At 37.6% G+C, this 27108-nt stretch overlaps 1 protein-coding gene across 1 annotated transcript in view; it reads right to left on the bottom strand.

The window, feature by feature from the left end:
• LOC126354637 (echinoderm microtubule-associated protein-like CG42247) overlaps positions 1 to 27108 on the bottom strand; it is a 287858-nt gene that overhangs the window by 14095 nt on the left and 246655 nt on the right. Inside the window, exons 13-14 of the mRNA XM_050004406.1 lie at positions 24794 to 24976; positions 18315 to 18410 (exon numbers count right to left, since the gene is read on the bottom strand). Of these exons, the coding sequence (XP_049860363.1) occupies positions 18315 to 18410; positions 24794 to 24976 (279 nt within the window). The remainder of the gene's footprint in view (positions 1 to 18314; positions 18411 to 24793; positions 24977 to 27108) is intronic.

A 27108-nucleotide genomic window follows, 5' to 3' on the forward strand; every position in this document is an offset into this window, starting at 1 on the left:
TATGGCAAAGAGGGTAACACTTAAAACACTGCCCAGGGGACACCATTCTCATACTCAGATTGATCAGACAGTGTGTTATCAACTTGGGTCCGAAAAAACCACTGAGACAGGAAAGACTGAATGAAAATGGGGAGGTGGTCATGAAAGCCCCATTGATGCAGTTGTATGAGAATACAGTGTGTCCAAGAAGTATTGTGTGCCTTATTGATACAAAGAATATGCCGATACAATGATTCTGATGGAGGAAAGCCTGCAGAACAGCCACTTTGAAGAGGGTCAGGTTGTCGACCGTGGACTGAAATTTCCAGAATCTACACTGAGAACAGGTAAGCAGTTACCAGGTCTCTAAAAGCCAGACCAGACAATGGTTAACCATCTGTTCCAGGGTCTTTCCTACACAGCTTATCACGGTGATACTAAACCTGACAACCATAATCTAGTCTGGATGAAACCAGAGCATGGTAAAGATGGAAAAGAGTAGCATGATCTGCAACCCAAGTTGTGGAGGCCAGGAGGTGGAGAGCATTAAGCTTCAGCATTAAGTAGTCCTCAGTTGATGAATATGGGGCAGCCATGTCAGCTTTGAATAAAAAAGGATGTCCAAGAAACAGAATTGCACTACAAAATCTAGGTGCTGGTCACCCAAATAAAGTTCTGGATCTGGGTGTACTGTAGGTCTACAGCAAAAATGCATAAACCACATTTTTGAGGGAGAAAACTGGACGCCACAGGAAATGGCCACACAGATGCCATCAGATGGCACCTTGGAGCTGGCTTTCAGCAGACACTACTGAGGGGGAGCGGCACCAGATGCAGAAATCATCAAATTACAATGCCGGGGTAACCAGAGACTCGGTGGAAGGTACAGGCCTATTGATTAATGAGAAAGGGTGTTACACTTAACACACAACCCTGTGGAATACCATTTTCTTGGGTCCAAGGGGTGCTGAATGAGGTACCAACTCGAACACAAAAGAGTTGATGGGATAAAAACTCATGGATAAAAATTGGAAGGGGGCCACAAAAGCCCCAGTCATGGAGAGCAACTAAAATGTGAAGGTGTCAAGCCAGTTAGTAAAAGCCTGTTGGATTGCTGTTTCTAATCTGAGTAAATGGTCAGTTGTAGATCATCTTTCCTGGAAGGCACACTGACATGGAGACAAAAGGCCCCAACATAATCAGAAGCTAACCATCGTCTCATGCAATTTACAAAGTATGCTGGTCAGGCTAATCGGTCAGTAGCTGTTGCAAGACATTGGGTTCTTCCCAGGCAGTCTCACCACTGCAAGGGGAAGGCATCTGTGAGCCAAATACAGTTGAAGACCCTGAGTAGATGTTGCCTCTGGGTAATGTCCGAATGTTGGATTATCTGGTTGTGGATGGCATCTGGGCCTGGGGATGTGTCTGTCAAGAGGTAAGAGTCAGCACAAATTCTCATTCAGTGAATGGTTCATTATAGGCTTCAGCTTGGTGGGAGTTGAAACAGAGAGGGGTTTCTTCAACTCATCATTTCTGTCATGAGAAGGTAGCAGGACATGAATAAGATACTGATGCTGTCACAAAGTGTGTCGCAAGCTGTTCTGCAAGTACCAATGGATCAGTACACAGAGCACACTATAGGATAAGACTTTGGACTGACTGGTGATTGTCACTGGCAGCCCAGAAGGCTACAGAGCTTGGTACAAATGTGCAATGCAGAGGCATATGTCCCCAGGGAGGAAACATATGGCTCCCAGCATTCCGTTTTACTCTGCTCAACAACGTTGTGGGTCTTAGCATAAACACGCTTAAAAGCGAGAATGTTGATCTTTGGAGGGTATCATTTAAATCAATGCAGCACCTGTATGTGGTCCTGTATAGTGACTGTGACATCCTTGGTCAATGATGAGGATGACCTGTGGATAGGGGGATAGCAGTACGAATGGCCTGAAGGATAGTGTCAGGGCCATCTTGCACGACTATATATTTATATATGTCTACTAGTTCCGTGGGATGCCCAACACGGGCTCTGCTGGTTGGCAGAAGGGGAATGATAAAAATCACCATAAAGTGGTCACTGTCACAGAGATTACATTGGTCGACCAATGTAGGGAAGCCACGAGAGCAGTGGAGGAAACCACGAGATCGATAGCGGAAAAGGTGCAATGAGTGGCACTGAAGTTGGTGGCATTTGTCATTGAGGAGACACAAAGCAAAATCTGTAACAAGTGATCAATTATAAGACCCCTACCCATTGAAGTTACAGTCCCCCACAGGGGGTGGTGGGCATTGAAGTTCATGAGAGGGAGATATGAGAGTGGGAGGTGCTGTATTAATGTAGGCAGTTCAATATAAGGAAGTTGCCTACTGCCTATCTGGAAGGAGGTAGACATTGCAAATGATGATTGCTGGGGTTGTTCACACTTGTACCACTATTGCTTCCAGGTTGGTATGAAGGGGTCTCAAGTCACTAATGACATGGGTGTGAACCTAAGTGCAGACACCTCCAGATGCTATGCTGGGGCCAGCTTGGTTCCGACAGAATGCCTGACAACACAAAATGTAATGATCACAGAAATGTGTTTCTTGAAAAGCAAGACAGAATGCAGAATAACAGGAAATAAGGTACTTGTAGTAGGTGGTGATAATATCTGTTGCATTTCCACTGGCTTAGCATGTGATGAGAGCCCAGGTTAGACATAAAGAAGCCAAGGGGAAGCCGTGTCACTCAGTCAGTGGTCGTCACGGATGGGGATGGTGTGACATCCATACATAACAGGTCAGGCTTAGGTTGTGAGGGGGGAGATGCTTGCTTCGAGGGCACCAGGGAGGTCCTGTCCTGGGCTTGTGTTTATTCTTCTTCTCATTCAGAAGATGAGGAGAACAGGGCATAGAGGATGAGCAGGCTCCTGCAAGATCTGGGACCAAAAGAGAGTGAGTTACCTTGGGGCGCACAGACATGTGTCTTGCAGTTGAGCTGTGGTAGCAGGCTTCTGACCTGAGACACACTGAGGGAGGGAACCCAAGTGGGAGCCCCATGATTGGTGGATGCTGAAGAAGGGGGGGGGGGCACTTTTATGGCTGGGGAGGGTAGTAGCACCTGGAGGGGAGGGCATGGGAGCTGGGGGTGGGACAGGGAAGGAGGGGGGGATGGGGCTGGGGTAAGGAAGAGGGAGGAGGGGGAAGGATGTAACAGAGGCATGGTTGTGACCATGACCTCGAAACTTGGTGATGATGACATTAGTCCTTCTCCACATATTCACCCTTCACTTTGACACATTTCTCCCATCGATGGATGCCTAGGTAGATACATTGGTTATAGAAGTCTGCATTTTGGATGTTAAGGAAATAAAAATCACTTTGTCATCATTCTGGAGATGCCTGCCATACAATGTTTTTTTCACCAAAGGAAAGGAAAAGAAGTCATTGATCCCATGCATGAAAATATGGGGATAAGATAAAATCTGACAGGCCAAAGAAAGGCTGTGTCCAGTGCAGATTGAGCTGGAACATCCTCATGGAGAAAAAATATCCCTTTGGGCAGCTTGTAATGAATCACCCTCCTCTAACATTACCTTCTTTGTTTTGTAGAGATAACCGATACCATGTATACTGTCGACTCTTGCATATGTTAAATTGATCTGAGCTGTTTCATTAAAAAAAAAAAAAGTCATATGGTTTTGTATAAGATGTATTATATTTCAAGCTAAAGTGTATAAAAAAGAAATTACTGTGCTATACCTGATATGTACTAACAGTTAAAATTACTCTTCTTTTAAAAATATTTGAAATTACGAACTTTCTGGTATACTTAAAATCCATATTATTAATTGCACAATCAAACACTAATCATTTAATTTATTTCTAGATTGATTTATAAACTAATGATATATTTTAGCAAAGATTCTTCTTTGGTAAACAAAGTTTGTAAACTCTTTTGCTTTGTAAACTCTTTGTAAATTGTGAGTATGGCAGAGTGTAAGTAGTGATGGGCATGCCTCTGATGGAAGTAGACATTTTCTAAGTTTGTCACCAACTATGTAATTATTTTTTTCTTTTGAATGTGGAAAGTGTAAAAACAGTGTAATGTTGAAAGATGTGATGAATAAAATTCAAGAATAATACAGGCAAATCTTCATTAGTTATTTAGTCATCAAGAACCTACAAAATCAAAATTTCAGCTGCAAGAATGTACCCCTAGACAAGATTTTGAGGTATCAACAACAATGAGATAATGAATATAAGTAAAAAGTTTCTCTTTTGCATATCTTACACCTCTTGAAGCTTTCAAAATTTGTGCAAAAACAGATAATTTTAGTAGTGATGTGTGGGAGGGTGAGATTACAAGTGTGGGCTCAGCCAGGATCTGTTGACTGATAAAGTTTGTCTGTTGAAGAAGAAGAAATAACAGTGATGTGTGTCATTTCTAGACAGACACACACACACACACACACACACACACACACACACACACACACACACACAGAGAGAGAGAGAGAGAGAGAGAGAGAGAGAGAGAGAGAGAGAGAGAGAGAAGACTGCCCAACAAAGCCATATCAACAGTGATGAGAATGTCATATGATATCAGCAAATGTCATATGATATCAGCAATGACGGACTGGAGGAATTGAAAGAGGACTTGACAACTACACTGAATGACATCAGAAAAGATAGGTACACATCATTTATTAAATTAATTTTACGCGGTGGACTCATGTGATTGCTAGCAAAATGAATAGAGATTAGGGTAGTGGTGATGAAATGAAAGCTGTACGACCCAGCGTAGACATCTTTCAATCAAATGAACATGTAGTTAGCAAAAAGAAACAATGAAAACTGATATTCTGAAGTTGATTTTAATAAAATTGAAGGAAATGCAGATGGACAACAATAGCAAATTTAGTGCAGTTAATGATCAGCTAACAGAAATAAGAGCGGACAACAATAGCAAATTTCATGTAGTCAATGATAAATTAATGGAAATATGATATGAAAACAATGATAAAATGGACAAGGCACAATACTGAATTGAAAAAAAAAGAACTGAAAAATGAATTGTCAGAGGGATTAAAAAGTGTGAATGAAAAAGTCAATGTATTAGAAAATAAATTTATTGTTTTGGAAAATGAGTTTGTGGCCCAACTGGCACAACAAGTGAAGAATGTTGATAACAACAGAGTTGAACAGAAAGCCATAGCAGAAAGAATGGAACAGTAGTTTAGATCAAAACATTTTAAATGTTGAAAACAATATACTAACTAAGGTAAATGTTTTAAATCAAAAAATTTCAGTAGTTCAGGAAAATTGTATTGACAAAAATCTTTATTCAAACAATGATATTGCATGGTCCAACATTCCAATCAAGAGTTTTCCATCAGACACTTTACATCCATGGGTTTTATACACCACTGTAGAGATAGTTTTGTGTCAGATATGAGTGATAACTAAAAGATTAAATTTGTTAAAAGATGTCTTGAAGGTGAAACCCTGTCATGAGTAAACCTAAATTTAAGTCAGTGGGAGACATAAAAGTTTTGATAAATAGTTTTTTAAATAAATTTTGGTCAGAAGCTGAACAAGGGAGAATTAAAAGTGATATTCTGAAGGGTCCAAGCTATAGGAGTAGGGATGGTACACTGGAATAATTTTATAAGAATCATCTTAAGGAATTAGCATACCTTGACATGCCATTTGATGAAATTACATTAATTGATGCACTAAAAAGTAGATTACCAGAAAGTTTGCAGTGGGATTTAGAACATGGACCTGACAATTGCCTAGAACTATTTTTGTGATATGTAGGCAGGCTGGATAGGGCAGTAGAAAGAAACATGTACCATAACAATCAAAAGATAGAACTACAATCAGGTCAAAATGGTAAGAGAGACAGAAATTTTGAACCTCAGCAGAATAGGAACAATTGGAATAACTACAGGAAATTTAATAGGAGAAACGATCATAGAGGCAACTATTCGGGAAACGGCAGTCCACCTCAATAAAAGCCCACAGTTTTTGGGCGAAGAAACACAACAATTACAGATCCCCCAATTTACATGTACATTTAGACAATAATAGTAGTACTACTAATGTAGCATAGGTATCTGAAGTTGATCAGAAGGAACATCAGATTTCTCATTTATGTTTTGATCATAATTTTTGGAATACTATGTTTAATTACAATGATGTAGATATTAATTACAAACCAGAATGTGAGAGTAGTGAGAATTTTGATGTAATGGGCACTAGTGATTTCTTCTCTTGGTTGTAAAACATTGTTATTGATGTATGTGAAACAGGTGGTGGCTGTATTGGATCTGAATTAGGTGGTATTTTTGATGTAGATGTGAGTGAGAGCTGTGAAGTGACTGGGGCTGGTAAGTCTGAGATTGGTGACTTATTGCAAATGAATGTAGGCAAGGGGTGTGACTATGAGGTAGATGAGACTCGTGATGTTATTGATGAAGTAATTTTGGAAGAATATGATGATAATGATGATGATGAGTATCAGGTATTTGTAGAAATTAAGAATAATGAAATTTCAGAGTTATTTGTGAATATAGGTAAGGTTATATTAAAAATAAAGATTCCAAGACTTACCAAGCGGGAAAGCGCCGGCAGACAGGCACATGAACAAAACACACAAACACACACACAGAATTACAAGCTTTCGCAACTGGCAGTTGCTTCGTCAGGAAGGAAGGAAGGAGAGGGAAAAATGAAAGGGTGTGGGTTTTAAGGGAGAGGGTAAGGAGTCATTCCAATCCCGGGAGCGGAAAGACTTCCCTTAGGGGGGGAAAAAAAAAAAAAAAAAAAAAAAAAAAAAAAAAAAAAAAAAAAAAAAAAAAAAAAAAAAAAAAAAGGGGGACAGGTATACACTCGCACACACACACACACATATCCATCCGCACTCCTTACCCTCTCCCTTAAAACCCACACCCTTTCATTTTTCCCTCTCCTTCCTTCCTTCCTGACGAAGCAACTGCCAGTTGCGAAAGCTTGTAATTCTGTGTGTGTGTTTGTGTGTTTTGTTCATGTGCCTGTCTGCCGGCGCTTTCCCGTTTGGTAAGTCTTGGAATCTTTATTTTTAATATATTTTTCCCATGTGGAAGTTTCTTTCTGTTTTATAGGTAAGGTTAGTAATATATGTGATGATGTAAGTGAGATTCATGGAAAACCAGTCCAGTCAAATAGTTTGTTGTTAATGTCATGCAGAGTGATGATCCAAACAGTAAAGGTGGGTTATCTGTAAGCTTAGAGAAGAAACGTGAAAGTTTTTTGAAATTTGTTTGGGACCATATTGATGATAACATAGATAAATTTGCATTCTGGAGTAAGTTAGCTTTGATTAGTCAAAATCTGTATCCAGATTGGTGGAATGAAGTGAAAGAAGATCTAAGTAGGAAATGTAACTTCGACAGTAATATATTTTGTGTTCCTTCTGTAATAAGTGATGTTGGTTGTGTTATGGAACCCATGAAGTGTGTTCAATCTTTACCTAACAACATATGTAACCAAAGTAATGCTATGTTACCAGGAAATTTTATAAAGCCCTCCAAAAACAGTGTAGATCAGCATTTGATGAAACTGAAAGTGATCTTTTACTTGATGTGTCTAACAACAGAGAAAATTTAGATTCTGGATGTCCTTACATTATGATTAAGATTGATCAGTGGGAAGGGAGCTGTTTGATTGATACAGGTAGCCTGATTTGTGGTATATCTGAACAATTTAGAGACAAAATGCAGTATAGTACAAATTTTGTAGAAATGCCTATTGTATGTGTAGAGATAAGAGGAGCTACAGGTAAACAAAGCAAATTGGTAAAATCTCAGGTGCTTTTAATGTGTAGTACAGAAGGCAAAACCTCTGAACATGGATGCTTAGTGATCCCTAGTCTGGAAGAAAATGTAATTCTCGGTATGGATTGGATAGTGGAAGTTGAGGCTTGTTTTGGATGGAATGCTAGAGAATTGTTTATGTTGGAACCTAAAAGTAATACTTATATGAAAACTAATTTCTGTATCTTAAACTGTGGGAAATGTGTAACTATTTGCAACACATTGTGAACCAGGGTGAGTACCAGGTGTTTGATGATGAAATGGTTTTTGATGAGGTTGAGAATCAGGATTCTGAAAGTGCAGTAGGCTCTAAAGTTAGGAAAGCTATGACTCTTAATGACATACAAAAGGAACAACTTAGAAATTTGTTATTGGAGTTTAGGGATGTGTTTAGTGAAAAACCAGCAAAAGTAAAAAGGCTATCAATGCATACTTCTCTTTTAAGATTAACAACCTTTCTTTCTCAATCCATATAATATACTGTTTTCAGAAAGGAAAGATGTAGAAAAGGAAATTCAGAAAATGGAAAAATAGAGTATAATAGAGAGAAGTAGAAGTGCTTACAATAATCCTTTGGTTGTGGTGAGTAAGAGAAATGGTGGAATGAGAATTGTTTTGGACTTTAAACATCTTAATAAATTTCTTATCAGAGAAAATGAACATCCTGAGAGCATGGATGAGCTGTAACACAAATTTGATTATGTAAAATACATGAGTAGTTTAGACTTGATTTCTGGTTTTTTCCAGATCCTACTTGAAATTAATTCTAGAAAGTATGCGGAATTTTTGTATGGAGGTAAGTGTTTTCAGTACTGTGTGGTGCCATTTGGGCTAAATGTATCTGTAGCTGAATTCATTAGACCTCTGGATTCTGTCTTAGGAAGTGAAGTGGGTTCAAAATTAATTGTGTATATTGATGACATTATGGTCACAGAAAGGACTTGGGAACAACAATTGAATCTGTTAAGAGATGTGTTTTCAAAATTATAATCAGGAGGCATGAATTTGAAAATAGGTAAGTATGAATTTGGTGTGGGAGGAATTAAATTTTAGGACATGTTGTATGTGAAAAAGGAATTGCACCTGACAAAGAGAAACTTGATGCTATTGCTAATTTTCCTCTCCACACAACAAAAAACAGCTTAAATCATTTTTTGGGTTAACTGGATTTTATAGCAGCCAAGATTTGAATGCTCCTTGCTTGTGTGGACTTTTGAAGAAAAATACCATTTGGGATTGGAATCAGGAGTGTCAGGGTGCTTTACCTACATCTTAGAATGGATTCTGTTATGTTTCTGTGGTGGTTGATGTATTTTTAAAGTTCATAAAGTTGTTTCCTTCCAAGAAAGCTACCAGTAAGCAAATCATCTCTAAGTTTGAAAACAAATATTTTCATTAAGTGAGTATCCATAAAACAATTTTATCTGATAATAGTTTTCAGTTTACATCACAAACTTTGAAAGATTTTGTTGATCATGTAAAAAAAAAAAAAAAAAATGGCATATTCTAACGTCGGTGTATCATCATTCAAGTAAACCTGCAGGAAGATATATGAGAGAGATTGGAAGACTGTTTAGAACATATTGTATTAAAAATCATAGCAGCTGGATAGATTATGTCAGTGTTTTTTAAGATATTATGAACAGCTTACAACATTCTTCAACAGGTTTTTCACCATTTGAAGTCAAGTTTAATCACAGACAAGCTAACTTTATTTCTAAAAATGTTGAGTTTCCGCCATGTAAAATTCTGTCACCACAAGAGAGGGAAGAATGTGTTAGGGAGATGATGAAAAAACAGGGAGATAGGACAAAGCAGGGACATGATGGCAAAGGTACATTTTCTACATCTGAAGTAGGAGATTTCGTATTGGTGAACGCCAAATAGAAATCTAAAGTGTTGACATCGGAGATAAAGAAATTTTTTGACATTTATATTGGACCATTCAAAGTTCTTGAAAATCCACATCCTAATGGATACAGACCTGTGTGTCCAAGCTCTAAGAAGTTGCTTGGATTATGCAATATCTCTGAACTGAGAGCATATAGACATGATCCATAAGTATCCAATTTTCTATTGTTTGTTCTTTTTTCCATTGTCAAAAATTTAGTATATAAGATGATGTGATTCCTAGAGTTCTGTTTTATCCATTTACTGAGTTTAAATCTGTCTGTAGATTCATAAGATTATGTAACTGTGTTTTGTTTGTCTGGAATTTAGTATGTGAGATGATGTGATTATTAAAGTTTTGTCTTATCTGTGGAATGAGTTCAAATCTATGATACGCTATATAGTTGTGTTCTGTAATAGACTTGTACTTTAGAATTTAATACATATATGCCATGAGATTAAATAAGTAGATATTTTAATGGGATTAAATAAGTAGATCTTTTTAAGGTTCTGAAATGGGACAATATTCATAATTTGTACTGTAAAGATTAGGGATAGTATCTGAGCATATCTGTGTGTATTAACTTATTAGTCAATTCTTTTCATTGCATTTAACTTTATTTATTAATGTCTCTTATGTGAACACTTTAATTTCACCCAACATAAATCCCACATAACTGATTACCAAGGGAACATATCTCGTGTGATGCAAAGGAGGTATTGAACAACATATTTAGTACACAAAACAATGTTGCTAGACAGGAAGTTACCTATCCATTGGAGCATGTGATGATAACTCTACGGAGGAAGTTGAAATATGTGGGCTGATCCACTTCCCACACTGCTGTGTGGCTGTACCCTGCTGGATCTTGCAAGAGATTGTGGGTGCTGGGTAATGTACTCTAGTATTTGTCAACTGGAATGTATGTTGTGTCTGTTATTTGTGAATTGTTAACCAAGACTGCTAAAGATAGTGTCATTCAACATAAATTCATGTTCTTTTTTAATTTTTCTTTATTTATTTTTTATTGGGGGTGACTTCCCAATCATTATGTAACTTTAAATCAGTATGTATTTTTTTTATTAATTGTAAGTGAATCTTCTAGGTCTTTATGTATGTAGGTTAGCGTGGAAGATATTTACTAGTATGGACAATATAATAAGATGTATACATATCTGCCTTCATACACTGATTTTGGTTCTCAAGCTACTGAATCATGTCATCATTCAAAGCGATTTATGGTTATGTTTATCTGAATTTACCCTTAATATTGCAATTGTATCTGACTGGAACTTGAGTTGTGGACAAACTCATGTTTAGCTCTGCTTTGGTATCCCTGGTCATCACAACTGAGTGTGTGTGTGTACTTCAGGAGAGCATACAGCCATTGATTGAAGTTAGAAGCTTCTCACAATTACTCTTTGCATATAATTGGACTTATTGATATGATAATGAGTTTCATTCCACCGAGCAGTCTAAGGCGCTGCAGTCATGGACTGTGCGGCTGGTCCTGGTGGAGATTCGAGTCCTCCCTCGGGCATGGGTGTGTGTGTTTGTCCTTAGGATAATTTAGGTTAAGTAGTGTGTAAGCTTAGCAGTTAAGTCCCATAAGATTTCACACACTTTTTTTTTTTTTTTTTTTTAAGTTTCATTCATTTTGTTGTGTCAAAACATTTTTGCTGGTTTGTACCAAATATGGTTTGGATTCTTGGGTTGGGCCCCAGACCGTAAACTCTGGTCCTAATATTTTTCCATTATTATGTTCTTTCATGAGCCAATATATCCTTGAATACTCTGGTTTGTGTGGCTGATTGATTGTTGCTCATGACTGAGTATATTCTTCTGGTCTGTATCCATCATTGTGAGTTTTTTGAGTCATACAGTTAAGCTCTGAAATTTTTTTCTCTTCTATTTTGAAGATTTTGAAGGATTTATTGTATAGATCTTAACTTAAAATTTATAAATTCTAGTAATATACATTGTCTCTGTAATTATTTCTGTAGTTCAGTGGTGTAATGTTGTAATTTTGACTCTGAATTATTTGTCTAGTGACAGTATGTTCCACAGATCTGAAAAACTGAATACCATATCCTGATATATGTATAGATTATGATTTGTATAGTATAAATTTTTCTTATCTTTTCTGTAATATGTTATGCATCAGATACTTCTATACATCTATCTACTATCCTGGGCGTCATTTTGTACACCGTTTGGCAAACCTTATAGTCTGTTGCAAAATATTGTGAACACCCTGTTTCCAAATTTTGTGAGGGGGATATTATAATGAATTACCCTCCTCTAACATTACCTTTTTTTTTTTATAGACATAACCAATACCATGTATACTCTCAATTCTTGTATAGGTGAACATTATATCAGCTGTTTAACTGAATGGACTTCATATGATTTTGTATGTGATGTATTATATTTCAGGCTAAAATGTGTAAAAAGAAATTAATGCATTAGAATTGATATGTACTAACAGTTAAAATTACTCTTCTTTTAAATATTTGAAATTACAAAATTTCTGATACACTTAAAGATTCATATTATTAATTCCACCATCTAATCCTAATTATTAAATTTACTTCTGGATTTATTTACAAAATGATGATATATTTTAGCGAAGGTCCTTCTTTTGTTAAGAAAGTTTGTAAACTCTTTTGCTTTGTAAACTCTTTAGAATATTATGAAAATTGCAGAATGTAAGGTCCATGCCTCTGATGGAGTCAGATGTGCCTTTGAGTGTGTCACTAATAACGTAATTTGTGGTGTGATAGAAGCAAAAATGGTACAAAAGTCAGTGTGATGTAGAAGAATGGGATAAAATCATCAGTTATTTCATCTTCAGGAACCCACAACATTATAAATCAAAATTTCAGCTACAAGAATGTACCTCAAGACACAATAAGTAGAGCCAACAACAAAAACAAGAAGAGAAAATGAAGATAAGTAAAACGAATTTCTTTTGTTTGTCTTATGCTTCTTGAAGCTTTCAAAACTTTTATAGACAGAGAATTTTAATAGTGATGTGTGGGAGGGTAAGATTATAGGTTGCAGGTAATATATTAGTAAGCACTGCACCAATTCAGTCTATAGATGAAGAAAAATTAAGAAAAACTGAAAAAAATACATGTGAAAATACAATGAAAGAGAAAGGGGGGGGGGGGGGGGGATGGAGAATTAAGACAGAAAAGTAAAAAGCAATAAACAAATTAACAAGGTATAATAAAGAAAACATATACCAAAAAATAATAGTGAAAAGATGTGATGATGATGATAATAATAATAATAATAGTAATAATAGGTATAGTGGGAATGTGGGAGGGATTTTTGTGTTAAAAGAGAGTAAGTCCAGGAGGGTGTCAGGATGTGAAAATATGTTTGAGAGCCAGTTCCCATATCTGAAACATCCATTGGTGTAGCAGGAACTCAGGTCCTTTGAGTCATGCTGTAGAGCATGCTCAGGAACTGGGTGCTGGATGGCCCAAGGCTTCTTCTAGCTCATTAATGCTCTCAGTCATTTTAGTAGTGGTTGTTCCTATACAAAACACTGTGCAGAACACATGAGGTATGGTAGTTGATAAACCATGGTTTTGCTATTTACTCTGCCTTTGATATTATAGGATTTACCAGTGGTTGGGCAGCAGTAGGTGGTAGTGGGTCAGTGCATGGGGCAGGTTTTACACTGGGGGAAACAACTACAGGAGTAGGAACTATGGGGCAAGGATAACAGTCTGGTAAAGTCATATGGTTTGGTAAGGAAATTATGGAGACTAGTTGGGTGATGAAAGGTGACAGTAGGTGGTGATGGGAGGATATCAGGGAGACAGGATCTCATTTCAAGTTGACTTGAGAACATGATAATAGTCTTGGCTGAGTAATTATTGGTACATTCAAGTCCTTGTGTAGTGCATATATGCATTCCCTTCACGTGTTAAAGACAAGTATTAGTGCTGATGACCTCGATGTTGAGCGCCCATAAGCCCCTCCTCCCCTTCCCACCCGACAAGTATTAGGCATATTTATGTGATCAAGAATGCTCAGTAGCAGCTAGGCTACATGTACATTTGAAAATTAAGCGTCAGCAAGAAGCATTAGTGATGAAATCATAGGAGGCAATGTTGTGCAACCTTAGTAGGGACAAGCTCCAACTATTCGGGAGTAGGATCTTACAATCTGAGACAGTGTTCTGAAACAAACTTCCATCACAATGTCCGCAAACATGATGTCAGATCCGCCTAGCAACAGTGATCTGAATGCCCATTGGTTGAAAGTTTGTATATATATATATATATATATATATATATATATATATATATATATATATATACAACAGTGATCTGAATGCCCATTGGTTGAAAGTTTGTATATATATATATATATATATATATATATATATATATATGCGTAGGAAACGAGAGAAGTGTCCTTATTGGCTGAGGGAGAAAGGGGGGCTCTCTCTTATCCTTCGGGAAGACAGGGCGAGTTAGTCTGAGGAGCCACTCAAAACACACAGTTGAGTAACTGGGGCAGCTCTAAAAGAACAGTCGCAAGTACATATTTCAGATGTTAAACAAGATATAAAGTGAAGTTATTAGTTATAAGAATTCCACGTGTCAGGGGCAGTGTCCATCATTATGTCAAGTCAGAAAACAGTGTTAATGTGTGTAAAGGGTCGAATATAACAGCATAGTCCAGAGCCTCCATATTGTAAATGCTGATTCTGTGACATGTGTGACAAAGCAATTTCTGTATTAAAACAAGTATAGTACTAACGTTGTTGACAATTAACAAGTGGCATCCCTAAACACTCCACTTCAGCAGGATCACCACCTACATGGAACCTGGCAACTGAGCGCTACTACTGTGCGATGAGGGACTTACCGAAGCAGCAAGACACCATGTTAGTGATACCACCCAGAGAAGTACTTCCTTCTCGTTACAATGCCACTGAGGGTGCTGTACTTGGTATCAATGAGTGAGAGGTGTCTTAGTTTGAGCATGAAAAAGAGAATGTTGTGCAAGAGAAGTTTTAGCGAATGAGATTTGTGGGGTAGTTTTGGCGGAGGTGACAGGATTGTTCTTACTCTCTAAAATAAATAATGTGATGTTCTCTATGATAAATGATATGATGGACAGGAGGAGTAGCAATCTGTAGTTGCTTACTGATGATGCTGTGGAGCACAGGAAGCTGTTGATGCTGAGTGACTGTAGGAGAATACAAGATGACTTATAAAGACAAATTTATAGTTGGTATGATGAGTGACAGCTTGCTCTAAATGTAGAAAATTGTAAGTAGGAAAGAAACAATCCCATAATGTTCACATACAGCATTATTAGTGTACTGTTTGACATGGTCATGATGATCAAATATCTACGCATGATGATGTAAAGTGATGTGAAATGGAACAAGCATGTAAGGTTGGTAGTAGGGAAGGTGAATGGCTGGCTTTAATTTGTTGGGAGAATTCTGGGAGAGTGTGGTTCATCTGTGAGGGAAATAGTATTTGGAGCACTAGTGTGACATATACTTAAGTACTGTGTGAGTGTTTAGGATCCTCACCATCTCAGAATAAAGCAAGACATTAAAGCAGTTCGGAGGTGGGCTTCTAGATTTGTTACTAGTAAGTTCTATTAATATGTGAGTGTTACAGTGATGCTTCATGAAGTCAAGTGGAAATCTTTGGAGGGCAGATGATGTTCTTTTCATGGAACACTATTAAAAAACTTTAGAGAAGCAGAATTTGAAGTTGACTGCAGATTGATTCTACTGCCACCAATGTACATTTTGCACAAGGACCACAAAGATAAGAGAAACAAAGGTTTGTACAGAGGAATATAGACAATAGTTTTTCCCTTGCTTTATTTTCAAGTGGAACAGGAAAGGAAATGACTAGTAGTGATACAAGGTACCCTCCACAATGCACCATGCGCTGGCTTGCAGAGTATGTGTGTAGATGTAGATGTAGAGGTAGAGACTGAGTGTACACACTGGTAAATCCTACAATATAAAAGGCAGTGTGAAATCATATGTGTTATTTACCAACTAACATGTTTACTCTGCACAGTGTTTGTTCAGGAAACACCACTCCTGAACTATGAACTATAATTTAATGATGTTTGGGTTTGTCCGAAGTTTTTACGGTGACTGCTTGTGACAAGTGGGGTATCTGTCTGAGTCTCAGCCTGGCAGAAATTTTCATGTCAGTGTTGGGTAGTAGAATGATACCTAATACAGCTGATGTCAAAGAATTCATAGTCAGTGGATTAATCTTGAATTACTGCTAAACTGGTACATGAATGGGCATGGATGAACCATTTGTCTTGGAAACACTTAGTACCCTGTTGCTGAACTTACTCTATAGCAAGACTAAGGCCTGAGTTTCTGCTGCACCACATGGGTTATCTGTCTCTGTACAATCAATACAAGTTCCCTCAGCTCCTGATATTGGAACTGGTCATGTAGAATATCTTACATCCTCCTCTTGGTCGTACCCGCCATTAGCACACTATTGCAAACCCTCTCTTTTTAGATTATTATCACTTTTTTCATTATTTTTTATTTCTTTGTTATTTATATTTTTTATCATGTCTTATTGTTTACTTTACTGCTTTTTGCTTCTCCATTTCACTCTCCATCCCCTCTCTTTCACTGTTTTTCCTTATATCCTTTTCCTGTTTGGTCTGAACTATATTCTTTATTTGATTTCTGTTCCACTTAATTTATTTTTGCTTCTCTCTGTGTTATCCTCATCTCAGGTCTGAAGCTGGTAGAGTGCTTACTAATGTATTTTCATGCTCTCTCTTTGCCTCTCTCTTCGTGCCTGCAGCTCGTGGTCTCGCAGTCGCATTCTCACTTCATGAGCATGGGGTCCCAGGTTTGATTCCCAGCAGGGTCAGGAATTTTTACCTGCCTCGAGATGATTGGGTGTCTCCTCATCATTTCATCATCATTCATGAAAGTGGTGAGATTGGACTGAGCAAAGGTTAGGACTTTGCATGGGGGCTGATAACTGCACAGTTGAGTGCCCCACAAACCAAACATCATCATCATCATCTCTCTTCCTCTTTGTCCCCCTTGGTTTTACAACCTGTCACCTTGATATCTGAGTTACCTACCATTTTCTTTTTAACCTTCTGCTGCCTATCTCTGTTTCCTCCTTGCAGAAGGCACAAATAATTTCAGAAAGTTGGATTGTTTCATGTTTCTTTTTCTATGTGTCTATTGGCAATACTAAAAATTTTGTCTGTTGAAGGTAAGTTGTGGGTAGCGACTCTGTCTCATAATTTATAGTTTTCACAAGTGAATTTTCTTTTTGATACACATATAAGTAAGAGCCTGCTGTGATAATAGGGAACTGGAACTTTATAAAAATTAATAACATGTGCTCAGTTAGTTAAGTGATAATGCACCTGCCATGAAACAAGACATACACTTGCATCAACAAATCTGCTACACCATTAAATTTGGCTTAAAACATTCAGATATGCAGTTTTACTTGTGATAAACCTACGCTATAAAGCAAAAACCTCTAAGTGATTAAAAACTACCAGGTTGAAGGATGCACCACTGCTGTCAGCATTTCTAAGTTCACTTTTAAGATTCTGTACCTCAGTTTTTAAAAATGGAACCCTTACAGGATCACTTTGTTGTCCATCTGTCAGTCAGTCAGTTATGACCCCTTTTTTCAGAAATGGGTAGATGTATCAAATAGAAATTTACGTTAAATACTAAAGTCTACGGTCCCTTGGCAGCATAAAAATATTTAAGGTTCTAAGTTAACATTGTCAAAACCTATCGCATTTATGTCACATACTCACAAACTCACTCATCAAAACCTTTGGTTGTACTATGTATACATAACTAAATCAATGAGACTAATCTATTTTTGAAAATATAATACAGATAGATAGAAGATCTACTCATGAAGCAGTGCCAGGAGAAAACACCCAAGAAAGTTAAGGAAATATGTAAAATTTTGAAGCCATTTGCTCCTTCTGGCAAAATGGCTGAAGGAGCAGGAAGAGGAATGAAGGGAAAGGACTGGAGGTTTAGGGAAAGGGAAGAGTTATGGAAAAACTCTCCACAGATTGGAAAAACATTCCATAACTCTCTCATTTCCTAAACTAAACCATTCCTTTTCTTTCATCCCTCTTCCTTCTCCTTCAGCCATCTTGCCACTGGCTCTGAAAGCTTGTGCATTTCCTTAAATTTTATGAGCATTTCCTCTTGCTACTGCTTAGTGAGTAAATTCTTTTACCTATCAAATTATTTTATGGACACACAATTAAGTTTGTGTGGAACCTTCAGATCATTTGTCCATTTTATTTTTATAGTCATAACTGCTATAAATCTCATCACACATATCCCCCCAGTTTTGGAGAAACTGTTCTAAATGCAGATCTTATAGCAAATGATTTCATCTTTCATGTAAGTGCTAGTCTGTTAACATAAATATGCAACTATGATAGTACATCAGTTATTGGTACAGGTTTTAGACTTCCCAAAAAAGATGAAAAATTCCAGTTATTACTTATATTTTAAAATATTAGAAAAGCTAAAGTGGAAGAAAAAGAGCTCTCATTGGAATTGAACTTACCTGCAACCAGGAAACCGACAGTGGAATTATGAGTGTACCACTTCACATCTTTCATGGCAACAGCACTCTTCTCTGGTGTCAAACTTTTCACATCCCCTTAGAGAAAAAGATATTTTACTCTAGCAAACTTTCAAATTTGTTTCATATGGAATAAAACAGTGAAAACTGTAAGACATGATCAATGAATATGCATTTTACAGATCTGCTGCTATGCTAATGTACCTACAACATGTTAAGTCTGTAAAGAAGGAACCTGAAAGCACTATGTGGTTGTAAAGTTCAGTAAGTGCAAGGTGTTTCCTAAGGAAAAACTTTGTTTTAGAGAAAAGGAGTGAAAGATATTAAAACTTGTGGACACCAAGATCTCTGGCCCCTCATAGTTTGAGTCAGCAATGTTCTTGTAATACCTTTGATCAGTTCTTCAGGCAAGAAGAGAATACTACCAGCATATTACTTATAGTATACACTGAAGAGCCAAAGAAACTTGTACACCTGCCTAATATTATGTAGGGCTCCCCTGAGCATGCAGTGTCCCACAACATGATGAGGCATGGACTTGACTAATGTCTGAAATAGTGTGCAGGGAACTGTTACCATGAATCCTGCAGGGCTATCCATAAATCTGTAAGAGTACAAGGGGTTGGAGATCTCTTTTGAAGAACGTGTTGCAAGGCATCCCAGATATGCTCAATAATGTTCATGTCTGGGGAGTTTGGTGGCCAGTGGAAGTGTTTAAACTCAGAAGAATGTTGCTGGAGCCACTCTGTAACAATTCTGGACATGTGGGATGTTGCAATTGCCCAAGTTCATTGGAATGCACAATGGACATGAACTGATGCAGGTGATGAAACAGAATGCTTATGTACATGTCGCCTGTCTCATATCTAGATGTATCAGGGATTCTATATCACTCCAACTGCACACACTCCACATGATTACAGAGCCACCACCAACTTGAACAGACCTCTGCTGACATGCAGGGTCCATGGATTCATGAGGTTGTCTCCCTACCTGCACACATCCGTCCGCTCGATACAATTTGAAATGAGACTCGTTTGATCAGGCAATATGTTTCCAATCATCAACAGTCCAATGTCAGTGTTGATGGGCCCAGGCAATGCATGATACTTTGCGTTGTGCAGTCATCAAAAGTACATGAGTGGGCCCTTGGCTCTGAAAGCCCATATCAATGGTGTTTCATCGAATGGTTTGCACACTGGCACTTGTTGATGTCCCAGAATTGAAATCTGCAGCAATTTGCAGAAGCGTTGCATTTCTGTCAAGTTGAACAATCCTCTTCCATTGTCATTGGTCCCATTCTTGCAGGGTCTTTTCCCAGCTGCAGTGATGTCAGAGATTTGATGTTTTGCTGGGTTCCTGATATTCATGGTACACTCATGAAATGGTCATATGGAAAATCCCCACTTCATTTGCTACCTAAGAGATGCTGTGTACCATCACTTGTGCACTGACTAACACCACATAAATGTTGATAACATGCCATTGTGGCAGCAGTAACCAATCTAACAAATGTGCCAGACATTTGTTGTCTTTTATGGACATTGCCGACTGCAGCATCATATTCTCCCTGTTTGTGTATCTCTTTGTTTGAATAAGGATGCCTATACCAGTTTCTTTGGCACTTCAGTGTATAATAATGAGAATATTTATACTGGAAGGCAAGATCAGAACTTTGGGTAGTGGATTTTTGTACTTTTTCTCCATCACATGATATTGATATTCTGCATTACTATGTAGCTGTGTGTTATAGTTCATAACAATATTATTCAAGTCATAGAAATATCAATATGTAACACTTTGTATGAATACAAGATAGAATGATCACATAAGTTCATTCATAGCTAAGGATGGTGGCAGACTATGCTTCAACTGGTAGCTAATGCATTAGAAAATGCTCTGTATATGCAGTTATTTAATTGCATGTAAAAACAAATCTGTGTAACTAAGTACTATTTTAATTTGAGGAAGCATTGTAAAATAACGTGTTGGAATGTTATGACCATTTAGAGTCACAAACATGAGAATTTGTTGGTACTACAATGGAGTGTGAATGACAAAAATACACAACTTCTATGTTTCTGCATGAGGAAATTATAGTATTATGCTTACTTTTCCCTAAATATTGTCATCTTTGATTCCTTATTATTTCAGAGTTGTGGTAATATTTTCTATTAAGCTGCTTTGGGCAATATTGTGATACATGTCCAATTTGTGATTTATACTCTGTGCACAAATAACCCTCTTTCAGTGTCTGGCTAGAGTAACTTTAGTGAGTGATAGTGTTTGTTGCCCATACTTGTTCCAATAATGTCCCATCAATTAAAAAAAAAAATGGATGAACACCTGATAAGCTGACTGAAATAAATTGGGATCCTCCATCATATTCAGTCACTGTGAAGAAACTTCTAAACAAAGAGTGACTACTGCACAGTAGGCCAAAAACAAAGCAGAGGACTATAGGTAGAGAGATGCTGAATGAAGCGTGTGGCTGTCAAAAGAGCAGTACATGAAGCCTTCAGAGACTACCACAGCAGAATCTTATTGAAAAATCTCTCACAAAACTCAAAGAAATTCTGATTGTTTGTAGAGGCTGTTAGTGGTACCAACTTAATGCCTAGGACACTCATATATGGCACAGAAACTGAAAGTGAGGGTAGCAACATAAAATCAGAAATGATGAATTCCATTTTTGAATGTTCCTTTACAAAGGAAAGCTTAGTGCTACCGCCCTAGTTTAATTCTCATATCACTGCAGAGATGAGTGATGCAGATATTAGCATCAGTGGCACTAAAAAACATCTAAAACCACTACATTTAAACACAGGTCCAGTGCCAGAGGGAATCTATCAGTTTCTACACAGAAATTGCAGTTGCGTTAGCTCCAGTTTTAACCATAATACACTGTGGATCCCTTGAATAAAAAACCATGCCTAGTGATTGGAAGACTCTTGTTAAATTTTAGAATGTATTCTGAGCTCAAACATAAAGAGGTATCCGTAACAGAATAACCTCCTCCATACCAACCAGAGTGAATTCCAATAACAACGACCATGCAAAATGTAACTCAGGGTTTCCTCATATGACATCCCAAAAGCTGTGAATCAATGCAGTTAACTTGATGCAGTATATCTTGACTTGAAAGCTTCTGGGGTACTAATGAAAACTTGTGGCCCATGTATGTTAATGACCTGGAAGACTGTATTAATAGCAACCTCAAACAATGGGGAATCCAGGATTGAATATAACAGTATTATGAGAAGGGAAGTTGCTACTCATCAAACAGTGGAGATACTGTGCTGCAGATAGGCAGCACAACAAAAAGACTCTTACAATTATATCTTTCAGCCAGATAGGCCTTCATCAACAATAGACACACACACACACACACACACACACACACACACACACACACACACACACACACACAGTCACGCAAACGCAACTCCCATGCACGACTGCAGTCTCAGGCAACTGAAACCACACTGCAAGCAGCAGCACCGGTGCATGATGGGAATGGCAACAGGGTGGGGGTACAGAGGAGGCTGGGGTGGGGAGAGGAAAGTATAGTATGGTGGAGGGTGCAGACAGTGAAGTGCTGCAGATTAGACAGAGGGCAAGAAGTCTGAGGTTCTATATTTATCACAAGGTCATAACCCCCAACACGAAAAGGAAAGGGTTCAAACATGCTTCCCTGCAGCGCACCCAATATTATTTCGACATCTGATGATGACATTCTATCCAAGATAACGTGCTGTGACCTTCCTACCAAAAATCCCCAATCCAGTTACTAATTTCAATTGATACTCCAGGTGACTGTACTTTTGACAACAAGTGTAGATGTGGTACTGAGTTCAATGCTTTTTAGAAATTAAGAAATACTGTGTCTACCTGTCTCCCTTGATCCAAAGCTTTCAGTGTGTCATGTAAGAAAAGTTGGGTTTCACATGATTGATGTTTACAGAATCCATGCTGACTGGCATGGTGGAAATCATTCTGTTTGAGATATTTAATTATGTTTTAGCACAGAATATGCTCTAAGATTCATGTCAATGATATTGGATGGTAGTTTTGTGGATCACTTCTACTACCCTTGTAAATGACTGTGACCTGTGCATTATTCCAGCTACTGGACATAGTTTTTTGGTTGAGGGATCTATGAAAGGTTGTTATTATAACAGGGGTTAACTAAGCTAAAAATTAAGTATAGAATCTGATAGGGATCTCATTGGACACTGGAGCTTTGTTCAGTTTTAACAATTTCATCTATTTCTCAAAACCACGGACATTAACACTTATATCACTAATCTTTTCAGTGGAACAAGGCTTAAATTGGGGCAGTTCTCATGGGTTTTCATTTGTAAAGGAACTTCCAAAAAAGGAGTTAAGCATTTGAGCTTTACCCTTGCTTCCCTCAGTTTCAGTTCCCGTCTCACTCGTAAGTGACTGGGCACTAATTTTGGTGCCACTAACAGCTATTACATATGAATGGGATTTCTGCAAGTATTGAGAAAAATCAAAGGCTTCACTCGTTGCTCTTTTGATAGACAAACATGTTTCATTCAGCATCTCTATCTATAGCCCTATTCTTTGTTTTACACCAGTTATGCAGTAGTCTCTTCTTCTTTAAAATTTTCTTTACAGTGACTATAGTGGAGGGTCTCTCCTATTATGGACTGTTCTACTGGATTCCTATCTATCCAGTGCATGGTTAAGTCACTAATATCAGTTTTGATGTGGTCATCCTCAAAGAGGTCATGTCTAGTTGTTGCCATTAGATCTAATATTTTTACATCATAAATGAGCATATGAACTATCTGTTCTAGTAAGTTTTCAGAGGCAACATTTAGTTATGTTTCACAGGATATCTTGTCATACACACTACTAATAAAACTGCAATCTTCCAAATAGATGATTAAAGTCTCTATTGATAATTACAGAATGATGGGGGAACTTATGTACAGGTGAACTGATGTTTTCTCTTAAGTTTTAGGTTACATCAGGGGATTAATCTGGTGGGTGATAGAAGGATCCAGTTACCATTTTATGCCCACCCCTGACGGTGGGTCTAGCCAAAAGAAAATCACATACAGCCTCAATTTCTATCTTGGTGGGTTTGAGTTTCTTGTCTACTATGACAAATACTCTACAAACATTTCCCATTAACCTATCATTCTGACATATACTTTTATTTCCCCCAAAAATCTCACAGCTATCAATTTCAGGTTTCAACTAGGTTCCTGTTCCCAGCATTACGTGAGCTTCACTGATTTTCAGTAGCACTTCAAACTCTGGCATTTTGTTGCAAATGCTTCAGCAGCTAACTACTATGATTTTAACACTACCACCTGTGGGGAGCATTATTTTGGATCTTAAACTTCTAGATCTCTTACAGCTGGCATTATCTGACTCGATGGAGAGTCACATAAACTAAAAACCCCTCAATTGCACCCCATATACAGTCAGCTACCTGGGTAATGGTTTCTGATACGAGTGCACACCCGACCCTACAGTTTTCAACACTATGACACAAGTGCAGCATGTCACAGACAAGCTTCTCACAGAACTTTCAGTCTTTGGTTCAGTCCTTCCAGTTGGAACCAGGGGACCAAGGCCACAATCAGTTCTTTGGACAAATCTGCAAATTGTGAGCTTTGTGGAAACTCTGTATTTCAGGCTGGTCTTCTCAACTTTCTCTGCCAGTTGCTCGAATAATCTAAGTGTGACTTTGGTGCCCAGATGACAGGCATCATTTGTTCCAGAGTGTGCCACAATCTGCAGTTGGCTAACCTGTTCCCTCAATGGCTGCTGGAATAGCCTCATAAACATGCTGAATGAGGCCCCCAGGCATAGACACACAGTGAACCTGATGTTCCTTCCTGTCACTTGCTGCCATTTCCCTAAGGGCCACCATTATTTTCATTCATTTGAACTGGCATCAATTATCAGACCCCTTCCCCTTTTGCATTTACCTCCTCTTGACATGTGACAAAGCAAGTTTTCCCAAAACAGGTGAAGTGAGTTCCACTAACTCAGTGGGTGCAATGGCACATGTGTTAACTGTAGAAGCATTTAATAAAAAGTACTACACCTAGGACATTTCTGTTGCCATTACCAGATAGAACAATATGAACCTATCCTTATAACTCATGAGATTATGATATGCGTGAGTAATTTCAAAGAAACTGTTTCAGCTCCATGAAAACAACTGTCAGATCTTGTTAGCACTACAAACACAGGAGAATAAGTTACTGATACTATCCCATTGCCATTAGGGAGCTTTTGTGTCATTTTTCTGTTTCCCTATGTTGCACTAAATTAAAACAGAAGCAAATAACTGAAGGATCATAAAATGCTATTTATAACAAACTGAAGAAGAGGTTCAAGGTGAAGAGTTCTTTCCTGGAGTTGGAAATGGGCCACACATAAAAGTAGCTGACTTTCTGAAAACAAGGACTTACAGAAAGTTAGGTCATAATCAGCAGTCACAGTCTGCAGGAAGTTGCCATCTGTGCTCCAGTCCATTTGAATAAGTGGCTGCGCTCCCCGGATCTTGTTTGACTTCTTGTAGGAGAATCCATCTCGGCTCACTCTGAACAGGTAGATGCTGCCATTCTGGGAGCCAACAGCAATAACATCTCCCGCTACAAAAATATTAATAAAATATGCATTATTTCACTCATTCATTTATTCATTCATTGATTTATTCATACATTGTGTTCCAAAACCCATCATGGAATAGAGCCTTCAAATATGCTGAACAAGTCAAGACAATTCAACTAGCTTGGGCTACTTCTGTAAATTATACAAACAACAGATTATAAAGTCTGTTAATTTACTCACATTGATAGTTATAGGAATTACTTAAATACACCTGATACAAATAATAGTTCAGTCTGAAATTTACTCCAGAAAGTTAAAATGTTCTGATTAATTTAGGACTGGCCAATAAGATGCTCTTCTATTTTAGTTTAGAATTTTGTGAAACTTACAATTTTCTACCTGATGTTCCAGTAATCTGTTAAAGACTTTACACCAGAATAAAACATTCAGATGATATTGTTGGTTCATTACAAATATTATCAGCGATCACCATGGTCATTGATTAGACTACAGACTTGCTTGCTACTTGATTCTGGAGTGCTGATCTATGTATTGTGTATTGTGGTCTGTATATTGTTATTGAGGCTGTAGAATAAACCACATTAAGGATAGAACATTGGCAATGAGGATATCTGTACTTAATGTTTGCATCATTATTGATCCACTGTAGGTAAAAATTTTACAACAGTAGAAGCAAGAAAATCAGCAATAACTAGATATTGTACAGCAAGAACTGGTATTACAGAAAAAGCAGCAGGAACAGCAGATTGAACAGCCAGCAAAAATGATCAACATCAATTTGAAGACTCGCAACTCCTGCTCAACTGGCATCTGCAGCTAAAATAGCATCCCATAATACTGACTGTGCTGGTCCTACACCCCCAGTCTGGGTTCCCACTCATGGTATTTTTTACACTTTATGACGAGGCCAAGGCAACTTCATCAGCATTTCCAGTCATTCTGTGCATCATATTCAAAGCATCAAAAATCTCTTGTTTTTATGGTAAACCTGAGATTTTTCATCTGTGAATACTCACTTCTTTAGTAGAACCAGTAGAATTGTCATGTGAGGAAATGTATAACTTGTTAGGCTATTAGTTTTGGAAATGTATGCATGCCAAAGCACCTCAACTAAAATTCTGTCAACTTCACAAGTGATGTAAGTCATCAAGTCACTCATGATTTACTGAACTTTAGCCATAAATGTAAATTTAATTACAAAAAGTGTGTCACGTCTTATTCAGAGTTGTTAATTCTCAAGTTATCTTATGCTACTCTCAATATTGGTAAATTTGACAGGAAGTACTGAAATTAATAAACTTCTTAGAGGAGTGTAAACCAAATGCCTGCCTTGGGAATGTAGTGGGAGGAGCATTTGAACTAACTAGAGATTTGAAACATGACATTGCAGTTATTATTTTTGCAGGAGTAAATCACAGTCATAATAAAATCAACTTTTTCCATGATTTAGTAAAGGTGATCTCAAAACTTTATCACACAAACTTATTAGTGTCTACAATTCCTTACTGTTATGATGTACCACAAATCACCCACACAGCGAATAATTTTAACAGATATGTAATGAATACATCATCAAGGTTTGCTAATGTGAAGGTAATTGATGTCAATCCATTTTTGCAAAGAGGTGACTACCCTAACCGTGGGCTACACCTAAACAGCACTGGGAAGTTCAAACTATGCAAAAACATTGCATCCATTATAATAAAACTGTGGAACTGAACTGAAGTACTAAAAACTCTTTAAACCTGCTCTGTTAGAAACATCACCTCTTGTGCTGTACAAGATACTCCATGCCAGTCTATCAAGGAAAAAAATAAGAATGCAGGCAACACCCAAATATGTGAATCTCAGCTATCATTGCTAAATTTAGAGATAATAGCTTGCTTCCTCTACACAAGGTAAAGCCTTTTTCATGGGCTAACAACAACAACAATATAATAATAATAATAACAATAGTAATAATAATAATAATAATTATTATTATTATTATCATTATTATCACTATTATTATTATTAAATTCATCACATACCTCAACCACAGAAACATCAATGTCATCTGATGCTTCATCCGAAGAACCTAAAGATCTTGGAAGTGTTTCTGCTGCTGTATACGAAAGTGAAAAAACTGCACCATGAGCCTCAACTAGAGTAA

This window comes from Schistocerca gregaria, chromosome 3, assembly GCF_023897955.1.
Source record: "Schistocerca gregaria isolate iqSchGreg1 chromosome 3, iqSchGreg1.2, whole genome shotgun sequence".
NCBI lineage: Eukaryota > Metazoa > Arthropoda > Insecta > Orthoptera > Acrididae > Schistocerca > Schistocerca gregaria.